The following is a 13,626-nucleotide window of genomic DNA, read 5'->3' on the forward strand; positions in this document are numbered from 1 at the left end:
TTCTACTTACACAATTATTTAGGTATACATACATATATTTTTTCACAATCCAGAGATATTTTTTAAAATAATTTTTTTTTGGGGGGGGGGGACACGTCCCCCCAGGGATCTACGCCCATGTGTGTGTGTGTGTGTGTGTGTGTGTGTGTGTGCATATATATATATATATATATATATATATATATATATATATATATATATATATATATATATATATATATAGAGAGAGAGAGAGAGAGAGAGATAGATATCTCTTGTTTGCACCATTGGGATGAGAAACGCAATTTCAGTCCTCTTTATGTCCAGTACATATACTGTACAAGAATTGACTATAAAGCTGACTGATATGGTATGTGCATATAACATCTTCGCAAAAATTGCTGGCGATTATAAAACAAAGCGATGATAAAAGCAGAAACAAATGTGACTGGGGTGGTTGGGTGAACCAAAGGTCTGCGTATCATCCTTCTTCTAATACTTTTTTGTTTACTACTCAATACACGAAAAACAAAGGAAAACAACGTCGATAAAACAAATCACAGGTATATAATTTACATCCATAGTTAAAATAAACCTCTTTTCTTTCTTTCTTTTTCGAGTTTAATGGCGGTAAAATAAACCTCTTGTATAGAGCTTCCGTGTATTTGCGATACACAAGCCGAGGTCAAGCTGTATGGTACCATCGCTGTCGGTGTGAAAGCACAGGCACTCGCTGCTTCCGCCCTGCTTACGCGCAGCTCCTACACTGCTTCCGCTCCGCTCTCGCAGCCGACATGTAACAGGGGTCACACAGCGCGCCAATTGGTGGTTCGACCCATTGCATCAGTTTGGGATGTCCAGGTCAACAAATGGTTACTTATCGTGTTGCTCACGTGAGGGGAAGTAGGAAGCGTCAAACAACGCATAACCAATGTTAAAAGGGAGACGAAAGTAGTATATTAAGAATATTTCTTACAATGTAGTGTGTCTCATTTCGTTGTATCAGCATATCTTGGTTGACACTGAAGGTAACCAGTGTTAACCTTTCAGAAAAGGATACGATTGAAATTTTATTTGTAACTTGCTAAGCAGCAGGCTAGGTTACGTGTTGTCTAGCCAGACATATTTATTTAGGCTAAATATGTATTTTTGTTGTTTAAAGGTCAATATTGTAACTGTAAAATAAAATGTACATGTTTTAATCTAAAATTTAATGTATATGAATACGTTTGGTCTATTAAATGAAAACGGTCAGTGAAACAAGACGTTTTAAATACACTGGTTGGCACCACAATACACCGGATTGACGCCATAATGGTTACAACTGAGCGTGTTGCATTTTCAAGTTAGTTGGATTCAGTAAACCAAAATCGAAATAATGAAGAAGCAGTTGCTTCTTTAATTCAAAATTTTACATTATATCTTCTAGTACTGAGCAAATACTAACCGCTAACAGAGAGGGATTGCAATGTTATCTCCTTCTAGCATATTTACTGAATTGATTGAGATGTGTATTTTTAACACATTCAATTTTCATGGCATACAGTTCCTTCAGGATGTCTTCTACTCGTGACTGCCAGTACAATCTTGTCCAAAGCCTTGCCACACTGTTGCGAAATAATGGTACTGCCCTCTTTGTGTTCTCATGTTAATCTATATTTTGTTCACTAACTGTTTGTCCACTTTGTCAAAGTGTTTGTCTACTAAGTGTATATGTGATTTACACCTTTTTTTGTCTTTCGTTCTTAGGTGACTCTGTTTTGGATGGCTCAAGCACTCTGACTCTGCATGTGACTTGCGTACAGCATTTGACAAACCTCTTTGAACAGTACCTGCTTTCACGCACACACCACAACAGCTTCCTGGCTTTGCCATCACACCCAGCTGATACCATCACACTGCTACAGGTGCAGTTCCTCTTTGACATGCTACAGAAGACCATCTCGCTCAAGGTATGTGATTAGTAATCTTGCAAGGACATTTTTTGCCTTTCAGGTGTATAATTCATGCAGTGCACAAAACACCCTTTACTGTTTGGACAAAATAATGAATTCTGTAATATCTCTTGATTAACAATCTGTCTTCCTACTATTTGTGTCCCTCTTTCTCTACAATTTCTAGTTCAATTTTGTACCATTTATCAAGCAGAATATCTTCTAATTGTTAAGAGAGTTTGGGGCAGGGACCCTGTTTCTTACTCTTTGCCTCATTTTCCCACATTGGTTCAATGTACGGTATTTAAGTAGGTTGATTGAGCTGACCACGGCAAATGTATAAGTTCATACTGGTGCTCTTCTAACCTGACTGAACTGTTTTTACTTTGTGTATGGGAACATTATTATCTTGAAAAATGGCATCATTGTTTGGACACAACATTTGTATCATAGGATTCATCTGATCAGTTAGAATTTCCAAATAATTTCTGGCAGTTATACAACCACCTAGGCTAATGATGGGGCCAGCAGGATATCAAGATATGGCTGCTAAAATCCAAGCCCAAGTTGTACACTTCCTTGGGGCTTCACCATACATAAACTTGATCTGCTGTTATGAATAATGTAAATGATCCACCAAACCATGTTTTCAGTCTTCAGCTCTTCAGGTTTTATGATCATGACATGTTCATGATATGACCTCGTTCATTTTTTGTTGGTGTTTGTGAGTAATGGTTCAGTAGCTGCAACTCTTCCATGGATGTTGGCTTTGTGAATTTCTCTGCAAACTGTCTTTGTGGATAAGGTGGTGTCTTTAAGGTGGATATATAAGTCATGCTGTCAGTTTTGCTGCAGTATTGCTGTGTTGTTGGGACATAATACTTTCTAATCTTTGATCGTCAATATCAAGGTTTGATTTTCATTTACTAGTCTTATTCACTGATAGACATACCACAATACTTTTTGTAGTAACTCTTGTTACACCTGCTATGATTCAACAGTAGCAATCACTTTAAACTCCCTATGTTTACCCCTGCCACAGATGCAGAACTACATTTAAAAGTTCAGTCATTTTGTTTAAATTTTAAAGAATATTATTCTTTAAAATAAAAAGGTCTGTGTATTTCAGCAATATATTTTTAAGATTTAATCAGTTATGAAGCATGGTCAGTAGGATTGTGACTTTAAATTTTGTTAAAATGTGAAATATTATTTACTAGCAAAACCACTACAAACCCCAGAAGATCATCTTCTGTTAGGTGGCCTGTAGATGAAGTAGTTGTTACAGCACCATATCTCAGGAATGTTGTCAAAAGTACCATTCCCTGGAGGGCTGCCATCCTAGTCCAATTGGCCATCTTTATTTTTTTTTTGCGATGGAAATCTGGGGGGAAAAAAACATTTGCAGACATAATGATTCATTCTGTCCCCCCTTTTTTTCACACAACACAGGAAACATCACAAACACGTATACATTGCTCCAAAAAAATGTACAGATGGTTTTAATGGTTTTAATTGATCAATGGAACCATTTATCTTACAAGTTATGCTTTTAGTTTTGTGGCAGAGCTTTTAAACTGAATCTCTGCATTTGTCAAACATTGTGTATGATCTCACACAGTTGGGCTCACCATGGCCCCACTTTGTTGATAGTTCTTTACTATGACTTCATTACTAAGTTCATATTTGCACATCCGGATCACAATACATCTTGTTCTAATGACTGAGCTAAATTTGCTATTTGTCTTTGTTATGAATAGCCAGCAATGAGTTACAGAGATTCTTGAGCTCCTTACTCAGTCTGTTTATTGTAGCCTGTAACTAAATAAATTACAGCACTGCAGTGACAAAATATATGAAGCGTGTGTCCCGACTTATGTCGAATGTCTGCAAATGGTGATCACACTCACATTTACCTTTGCTTAGTACTGTTAATAGGCATCATCACCCCAAATGGCTGAGTGATACATGGTAATCATGGATTGCTCATGACCATCATGAGATGGTCCTTGATGTCCTGCTGCTGCTCCCATCATAAAATTGATTAAAGGTTATTCATTAATTTTCCTACATGCATTCCTATATGAGCTTTAAGCCATTTGCAGATTGAGTGTAAGAATCTCCCAAATGTCTGAATGATATTGTTATTTAGCCAAAATTTTGCAAATGCACATATTCCTCTATGAGATTAAGCCATTTTTGAAGTAAGGCACCGATGGCAGGCAAGGAAGCCTAGAGTGCAACTGACACTCTGTTTCATTCAAAATAGATGTTTGATGTCAGAGCTTTGTGCAGGCCACATGAGTTAAACCTTAAGGAAAACCATGTCTTCATGCTATTGCACTAGGGAGTTGTCATGCTGTAAAAGGTTGGGCTAGTTCCAGTGATGGGAAAATGTAATGTTACACCCATATAGACATTATACATTATACCAAGACATTATAAAAGGACTCACATTGGTGTAATTGTTAGGTGTCCACAAATCTTTTGCCATATTCGTGTATGTTGCAGAAGGAAAATTGCTCCTCTTTATGACACCCAAACTTCATAATTCCAGTGAGCTTCAAAAACGCAGATTGTATTCTATTGAGATTTTAAAAGAACATCTGTACAGAACTGTTGCCAGTGTTTTAATAATGTTTGTGCTAAAACAGCTTGTCCATCCACCTGGGGTAATACTGCAGTCCACTGTGAAAATTTTCCCCTTTAAGTCCCTCAAGCACTTAGAGGTAAGTTAATGTTATGCTTCAGAATTTTTCATTTTAAATCATTTGCTGTAACATGTGTCATGAATAGTTCACTCAAAGAGCAAGCATTCTAAGTTGTGTAAAAGGGATATAGTGGATGTGGTAGCTTAGTGGTAAAGGTGTTGGACTACTGATTGGAAGCTTGTGAGTTTGAATCCCAGCTCCACCAAGATGCCACTGTTGGGACCTGTGCAAGGCCCTTAACCCTCAACTGCCCAGTTGTATGAAATGAGATAAAAATGTAAGTTGCTTTGGATAAAGGCGTAAAACCTGTAAATGAATAGTTAAGTGATATATATTTTATTGTATTTTCTACATCAACAAAAAAGGATAATAATGTTTCTCTTTTAATTACATTATAATATATAATTGGGGCAGTGGTCGAGGGTCAAGCACAAGCACTGCCAAACTGCCACTGCTGGGCCCTTAAGCAAGGCCCTTAACCCTCGTCTGATCCACGTGCCATGCATCATGGCTGACACTATGCTCTGACCCCAACATTCAAAGTTGGGATGTGCTGTAATGTATAAAATTAAGGCTTCTGTTCTTTTGCATACATTATATATATATATTCTATTATTTGTGTGTACTGTGTGTTTGTGTATGTATATATATTATACACCGTATATATACACAGTTGGTACGGAAAGTATTCAGACCCCTTTGTATTTTTCACTCTGTTTCATTGCAGCCATTTGAACAAAAAGGTTCATTTTATTTCTCATTAAATGTACACTCAGCACCCCATCTTGACAGAAAAAACAGCCATGTAGAAATTTTTGCAAATTTATTAAAAAAGAAAAACTGAAATATCACATTGGTAATAAGTATTCAGACACTTTGCTAAGTAGTGAGTAGAAGCACCCTTTTGAGCTTCTTGAGACAGATGCAACAAGTTTCCACACCTGGATTTGGGGATCCTCTGCTATTCTTCCTTGCAGATCCTTTCCAGTTCTGTTAGGTTGGATGGTGAACGTTGGTGGACAGCCATTTTCAGGTCTCTCCAGAGATGCTCAATTGGGTTTAGGTCAGGGCTCTGGCTGGGCCAGTCAAAAATGGTCACAGAGTTGTTCCGAAGCCACTCCTTTGTTATTTTAGCTGTGTGCTTAGGGTCATTGTCTTGTTGGAAGGTAAATCTTTGGCCCAGTCTGTGGAGACTGGACTGGTGGAGGGCTGCAGTGATGGTTGACTTTCTGCAACTTTCTCCCATCTCCCTACTGCATCTTTACCTCTCCCATCTCCCTACTGCATCTTTACCTCTTTCACCAAACTTCTTCCATTTAAAGATTATGGAGGCCACTGTGCTCTTAGGAACCTTGAGTGCTGTAGAAATTCTTTTGTAACCTTGGCCAGATCCGTGCCTTGCCGCAATTCTGTCTCAGCTCCATGGGCAGTTCCTTCGCACTGTGAGCTGTAAGGTCTTATATAGACAGGTATGTGCCTTTCCTAATCAAGTCCAATCAGTTTAATTAATCACAGCTGGACTCCATTGAAGGAGTATAACCATCTCAAGGAGGATCAGAAGAAATGGACAGTGTTGATTTTAGCAAATGGCTGCAATGAAACAAAGAGTGAAAAATTTAAAGGGGTCTGAATACTTTCCGTACCCACTGTATATACGAAGAAATGACACTCTGCTACAATGTAAGGTAGTGAGTGTACAGCTTGTATAACAGCTTTACCCTCAGCTTCTTTAGCAAGGCAGTGGTCATCTTGGAGTTGTCTTTGGGGTCGTTATTATGTTAGAATACTGCCCTACGGCCCAGTCTCCGAAGGGAAGGAATCGTGCTCTGCTTCAGTATGTCACAGTACATGTTGGCACCCCAGTGCCGGCTGCATCATGCAACCCCAGACCATGACACTCTCACCACCATGCTTGACTGTAGGCAAGACACACTTGTCTTTGTACTCTTCACCTGGTTGCCGCCACACACGCTTGACACCATCTGAACCAAATAAGTTTATCTTGGTCTCAACAAACCACAGGACATGGTTCCATGGTTCCAGTAATCCATGCTTTTCTTCACCAAACAGTTTGTAGCAAAGTGTCATTTGTGTGTGTGTGTATATATACGTATATATGTGTGTATATATACACACACACACACACACACACACACATATATTATATATATATATATATATATATATATATTTTATATATATATATATATATATATATATATATATATATATATATATATATATATATATAAAAACTCACACACTCACTGGCCACTTAATTAGGTGTACAGGTACACCTTACTAGTACTGGGTTGGACCCCCTTACTGCCTTAATCCTTCGTGACAGATTCAACAAGGCACTGGAAACTTTCCTCAGAGATTTTGGTCCATATTGACATAATAACATCAGGCAGTTGCTGCAGATTTGTCGGCTGCACATCCATGATGCAAATCTCCCGTTACACCACATCTCAAAGGTGCTCTATTGGATTGTGATCTGGTGACTTCTGACTCTACCATCCGAATGTCGCAGCAGAAATCGAGACTCATCAGACCAGGCAACACTTTTCCAATCTTCTCTTGTCCAATTTTGGTGAGCCTGTGCGAATTGTAGCCTCAGTTTCCTGTTCTTAGCTGGAGTGGCGCCCGGTGTGGTCTTCTGCTGCTGTAGCCCATCCGCCTCAAGGTTCGACGTGTTGTGTGTTCAGAGATGCTCTTCTGCATACCTCGGTTGTAATGAGTGGTTATTTGAGTTACTGTTGCCTTTCTATCAGCTTGAACCAGTCTGGCCATTCTCCTCTGACCTCTGGCATCAACAAGGAATTTGTGCCCACAGAATTGCTGCTCAGTGGATATTTTCTCTTTTTCGGACCATTCTCTGTAAACCCTAGAGATGGTTGTGCGGGAAAATCCCAGTAGATCAGCAGTTTCTGAAATACTCAGACCAGCCCGTCTGTCACCAACAACCATGCCACGTTCAAAGTCACTTAAATCACCTTTCTTCCCCATTCTGACACTCTGTTTGAACTGCAGCAGATCATCTTGACCATGTATACATGCCAAAATGCATTGAGTTGCTGCCATGTGATTGGCTGATTAGAAATTTGCGTTAACGAGCAGTTGGACAGGTGTACCTAATAAAGTGGTCGGAGTATGTGTGTGTGTATACATGTATATAATGTATACACACACACACACACACACATACATATATATACAGTTCTCCATTTGCCATTAACTGTGTTAATTGGTGTTTGTGCATCTAGCTGAAAAGAATACCTCCTCGTTGTCTGGAAGGGCTACGTGGTCTCTACTCTCAGCTGGAGGTCTTCATCTGCTCTAAAAGCCTCAACACTTTTGAGGTATGAGTTTCTGATGTTAGCATACAAATGATTACTGTTATAGTCTAGATTTCTAAAGTTTACCTTGTGGGTGTTCCAGGAAATATTGTTACTTTGTGGAGGAGATCTCAGTACTGCCCTGCCTTGGTTAGAACTTCACACTCTGAACTTCAGCTACAACTATATTTCCTGTCTTGATAAATCCCTGGTAAGACACTTTGATTCTCTGCCTCAATGTGGATGTTATGCGTTAAATTCATTTTGCTGTTTGATATAGTATTTAATGTTCCCCTATGTCGTCTCAACACCCCACCCCCCCGCCACCCCCGATTTTGACTGTTTTTTTTTTAATACAGAGTTTGTTGAATATCCTAAAGTCATTGGATTTAAGCCATAACAAGATCAAGGAGTGTGCTGAATTTCTGAAGGCAGGCTCAGTTTTTGGTGTACATTTTATTATGAATTATATAATCTGTATTATCCATGAAGTTTGGTAACACTATTATATGATATTTTTTGTCTCCAGCCACTCTGTGATCTCAAACATCTTAATCTTGCCTATAACAACCTGCAAAAAGCACCAGAGCTTAGCCTGAATGCTAGAACAAGACTGGTCACTTTGGTGCTCAGACATAATCAACTGGAAAGTATTAATGGTGAGTGTACTGGAAAGGCTCTCAAGTGCAACTAGATTTGTAAAGTTTGTTGCGACAAACTTTGATGTTGGCTTTGACGGTGCAAGAATTCGCAAAGGCCGGTGCATTTTGGAGGCGAGTGGACAAAGATTGTGAAAGCTACTGGACCGCTAGGGTGCCAATACTTTTGGAGGTGAGCGGACATGAGCATGTGACGTGATCTGAATACCTGTGAGGTATTTCCCCTCATTCTGCTGAGTGTTTTGATATGTCACATGTCCATGTTGTGCAAATTTTTGATTTTCATGTGACGTCACGTGATGTCACGTGATGTGACCAGAATAAACGTGGGGCAGTTCCCCTCAATGTGCTGAGTGTTTTGATATGTCACATGTCCATTTTGTGCAAATTCTTGATTTCGCTTGTTTTGGGGGCGTGGCTACATGTGACGTGACCATAATACCCGTGGGGCAGTTCCCCTCATTGTGCTGAGTGTTTTGATATGTCACATGTCCATGTTGTGCAAATTTTTGATTTCGCTTGTTTTGGGGGCGGGGCTACACGTGACGTCACATGACGTGACCAGAATACCCGTGGGGCAGTTCCCCTCATTGTGCTGAGTGTTTTGATATGTCACATGTCCATGTTGTGCAAATTTTTGATTTCGCTTGTTTTGGGGGCGGGGCTACACGTGGGCTACACGTGGGCTACACGTGTTCATGTGGTGTCGAATGACGTCACCAGAATACCCGGCGGGGTGCCAATACTTTTGGCAAAAAGTGGCTACTGAGGGTTTGGACATTTCATGTCAATACTGCAGTCATTATGGGATTCTACTTATTATACTGCATAGAACAGTACATGCAATTCTTAATGTTGGATGTATTGTGTGTGAGAGCTTAGAGGACTTTTCGGAATTCCCTACTCAAATCCATGGGATGTTCGACCGTCGACTACGGGAAAACCGAAAATTCCGTCGGAAGTCCGAAAAAAAAACTTTGTCCGGAGTAAGGTCCTAAAGAACCTGTCCGAGTTCGGTGTAAATCGCTCGAAAACTTGCCGAGTTATAAACCTCAAAAGTTTATAATGGAAGTCTATGGGGAAAAAAGGCCACTTTAAGCTTCCGTACCGGGAATGCCGGAATTCCGATCTCTTAGAAAAATAGAAGCAACAAACTACAGACCAGGGTCTACAACATATCCGAATTTGGTGCATGTGGCTCGAATGCCCTAGGCCGCATTTTTTTAAATAAATTTTTGTATGATAATAATAATAATAATAAGCTTATAACGGAAATCAGAATGTTGGCTTCTACAAAGCCAACATAATAAGCTTATGTGAAGTGTCATCACATGACGTCACGTGACGTGGCCAGAACACCCGTGGGGCAGTTCCCCTTATTGTGCTGAGTGTTTTGATGTGTCACATGTCCATGTTGTGCAAATTTTTGATTTCGCTTGTTTTGGGGGCTGGGCTACACGTGACGTCATGTGGTGTCGAGTGACGTCACCAGAATACCCGGTGGGGTGCCAATACTTTTGGCAAAAAGTGGCTACTGAGGGTTTGTACATTTCATGTCAATACTGCAGTCATTATGGGATTCTACGTATTATACTGCATAGAACAGTACATGCAATTCTTAATGTTGGATGTATTGTGTGTGTGAGAGCTTAGAGGACTTTTCGGAATTTTTCGGAATACGAAATATCCGAATTTCGTGCATGTGGCTCGAACGCCCTAGGCCGCATTTTTGTAATAAATTTTTGTCTAAGAATAATAATAATAATAATAATAATAATAATAATAATAACCTTATAACGGAAATCAGAATTTTGGCTTCTACTAAGCCAACATAATAAATGTGCTGATATTTGTCATGGTGCGTCTATGTTGTAAACTGTATTTGCATTTTTCATGATGAGAATTCATTGTGATTGGACAGTCATGGTTTCAGAAGGTATTTGGCAGTATCAATATTGAGCTATCATCATAAAACTTGTGGGATTTGTTCAGGTAGTGACAAACTAGTAACTGATGGGATCTCAAGCAAATTAGGCATGAAGGGGCATTATTAATTTAAAAACCAAACATATCCTTTGGAAACTAAGTTATCGAAAGTTTTTTTTTTTGCTTGATTCTGTGATTGAATTTACAAATGCAAACTGTCCTAGATATAGAACAAAATGTAAACCCTGTGCAATAGTGCCAACATCAGGTTGATGCTGTAGATGGCATCAGAAAATTAAAAACCATCAGCACTAAATGGCTATTCAGGCCATTCAGTATTTACACCGGTCGGTCGGCGCTGTTTCTGTTACTGTTTATTGTCTTTTGTGTATTGCATTTTTTGTACTTTTTGTATTGTCTTGTAACTTAATGTCTGCACTGTTTTTTGTCCTGCACTGTCTTTTGTCCTGCACTGTCTTGCTTGTCTTGTCCTGCACTGTTTGCACCAGGTTGCACAGTTGCACTTTATGTGGCTAAGACTACTTACATGTCCTTAGCCCTGTCTTTGTTTTATGTAGCACCTTGATCCTGGAGAAACGTTGTCTCATTTCACTGTGTACTGCAACAGCTATATATGGTTGAAATGACAATAAAAAGCTTCTTGACTTCTTGACTTGACTTGACTTCTAGGGAGAACCCAGGTATATCTCTCTAGAATAAAACTGGTATCAAAGTATCGAAAATAATTTTCACTGTAAAACTAACACTATTTGAGCTATGGGACAAAACAAAAAAATGCTTTGCATCACCATTAGAACGATCAGTCTCGTCTCTAATGCCTTTGTAGTGTGAGGGAGCACTGGATACAGATTAAGCTTAATGTCTGTAGGACGTACCGTTTGGTATGCTCAATCATTTTTATTTGTAGCAAAAAATAATAAGAGGAACATCTTATCTTCCTTAGCACTATCCCAATAATTATGTTGGCTTTGTAGAAGCCAACATTCTGTTATGCTACTGGAGTTATTTTTCTTAGCCAACTTTTTATGTTGGCTTTGTAGAAGCCAACATTCTGTTTTCCTGTTTAAGCTTAGACAAAAATTTATAAAGAGTAACTCTTCCTAGGGCTTTTGAGCCACATGCACCAAATTCGGATATGTGTAGACCCTGGTCTGAAGTTTGTTGCTATTACTTTTCTAAGCGATCCGGGTTCCGGTACGTCTGTTACCGGTTCTCAAAATGGCCTTTTTCCCCCATAGACACCCATTATAAATTTTGGAGGTTTATAACTCGGCAAGCTTTCAAACTATCTACAACAAACTCGGCCAGCTCCTTTAGGGTGATACTCTAAACAAAATTTTAAATTGGTGTATCGACTGGCCTTTCGATTGTCCTGCAGCTCCGCCCCAATATATGCAAAATCAAAAAACCTTTTACAACATGACATATCAAAACACTCAGAACAACGAGGGGAACTTCCTCACAGGTATTCTGATGATGTCACGTGAAAATTAAGAAATTAGGACACCATGGACATGTGACATTTCAAAACACTCAGCCCAATGTGGGGAACTTCCTCAAGAGTATTCGGATGACATCACATGCTCGTCTCCACTTACTTCTAAATGTTTTGTCAACCTAGCTTTCTGTCCACTTGCCTCCAAAAGTAACACTAACCCTTATGTCCATTTGCCTCCAAAAAGCACCGGCCTTTGCGAATACTTTGTCAAAGCCAAAATCAAAGTTTGACGTGACAAACTTTACAAATCTAGTTAAAAAAAACATTTTTCTTTTTATTTATTATAGTGCCACCTAGGGTCTTTTAAGACCGCATTCTTAAAATGTCTGTAAAGTTTGGTGGCAGCTTCAACATAAGATTTTTTTTTACATTCAAACACTTTTAAATATCAAAAGCTCTGTTAACTTTAGTCCTAAAATCAAAAATGCAGTAAGGCTGAAAATGAAAAGTCTGGTGAAATTAGTACTTAGTAGAAATTAGTAAATTTGAACCATTGGTAATGCTAGTATTTACTGTATTATTGAACTGACTGCCATATACTTCTAGTATAGAATAATAACAAGACGACAAAGAAAACTAACAAATACCATAGGTGCACTCACCTTTGGTGCTTTGCCCCTAATAAAAATACAAACAAAATCCAACAGTTCTGGCATTTTCAGTGCTTGATTTAGAATAATAAACAGAACAGAGCACTGGCTATGTAAAGGCAGGAAAATAATGTGAAAAAGGAAGATATGGAGAATATATTAGCGTTGTCAAGCTAAAATACTACTACTACTACTAATGTTAATAATTATTTAATTGGATGATTATTCTTATATATTTTTTGTTATTTTTCTTATTATTATTAATTTATATGTTTATGGGAAGAAGAGTATACAGGCTTTGTCAACAGGCAACCCACACACAAACATATCTGATTTTTTGACTGCAGGAGTTGAGCACTTATCTTCTCTTCAGTGTCTTGACCTGGCCTTCAACTTGCTAATGGAGCACACACAACTAGCCCCACTTGCCTTTCTGCATGATCTCAATATGGTGGGAAAATGTTCATGATTTGATTTTTTTGAGTAGTAAGGCTGAATATAATGTTTACTTGCTCACTGTTGCTATTCTAAATGTACCTGTTGAAAATGTACTGAATGTAGGGATAAAGTGTGCCTAAAAATCGGGACTGTCTCTGTATACATACTGCACAGTCCTGTGAAAAAGTATACAAACAGCTGTGCTTTGTGCTATTGCATATTTTTCAAATTAACCGGTTATAGGTCTTCATACAAAAATGAGTGAGATAATATATGATTTTTTTAAAAAAAATTATCATCATTGAGGAGAAAGTTTATGCAACTTATTTTAACCATATGGAAAACATAATAACCCTTACACTTCATCCAAATGTTCATCCAAATGTTTCTGTTACTTGCATATCAGATTTTCATATTTCAGTCTAGGATTGATGGCCCACTGTAATTTGCAGAACTGCTTTAATTAAGCCACATTTCGAGGGCTTTTTAGATTTAAGTGCCTGCCACAGCAACGAAATGTGAGCTGAGCCTC

The 13,626-nt window shown here is 38.7% G+C and overlaps 1 protein-coding gene across 8 annotated transcripts in view; it reads left to right on the plus strand.

The window, feature by feature from the left end:
- The first annotated feature begins 692 nt into the window (after positions 1 to 692).
- LOC113634420 (serine/threonine kinase 11 interacting protein) overlaps positions 693 to 13,626 on the plus strand; it is a 71,860-nt gene continuing 58,926 nt past the window's right edge. The window contains exons 1-9 of one of the 8 annotated variants that reach the window (XM_027133362.2): positions 693 to 840; positions 1,526 to 1,602; positions 1,729 to 1,931; positions 4,568 to 4,642; positions 7,891 to 7,986; positions 8,066 to 8,173; positions 8,322 to 8,393; positions 8,492 to 8,621; positions 13,004 to 13,107. In XM_027133362.2, the coding sequence (XP_026989163.2) occupies positions 833 to 840; positions 1,526 to 1,602; positions 1,729 to 1,931; positions 4,568 to 4,642; positions 7,891 to 7,986; positions 8,066 to 8,173; positions 8,322 to 8,393; positions 8,492 to 8,621; positions 13,004 to 13,107 (873 nt within the window). In that variant the 5' untranslated portion in view covers positions 693 to 832. Of the gene's footprint in view, positions 1,008 to 1,074; positions 1,325 to 1,525; positions 1,603 to 1,728; positions 1,932 to 4,567; positions 4,643 to 7,890; positions 7,987 to 8,065; positions 8,174 to 8,321; positions 8,394 to 8,491; positions 8,622 to 13,003; positions 13,108 to 13,626 lie in introns of those variants that run through there. The other 7 variants (XM_027133364.2, XM_027133363.2, XM_047813300.1 and 4 more) reach the window with 7 other exon arrangements.

This window comes from Tachysurus fulvidraco, chromosome 5, assembly GCF_022655615.1.
Source record: "Tachysurus fulvidraco isolate hzauxx_2018 chromosome 5, HZAU_PFXX_2.0, whole genome shotgun sequence".
Lineage (NCBI taxonomy): Eukaryota > Metazoa > Chordata > Actinopteri > Siluriformes > Bagridae > Tachysurus > Tachysurus fulvidraco.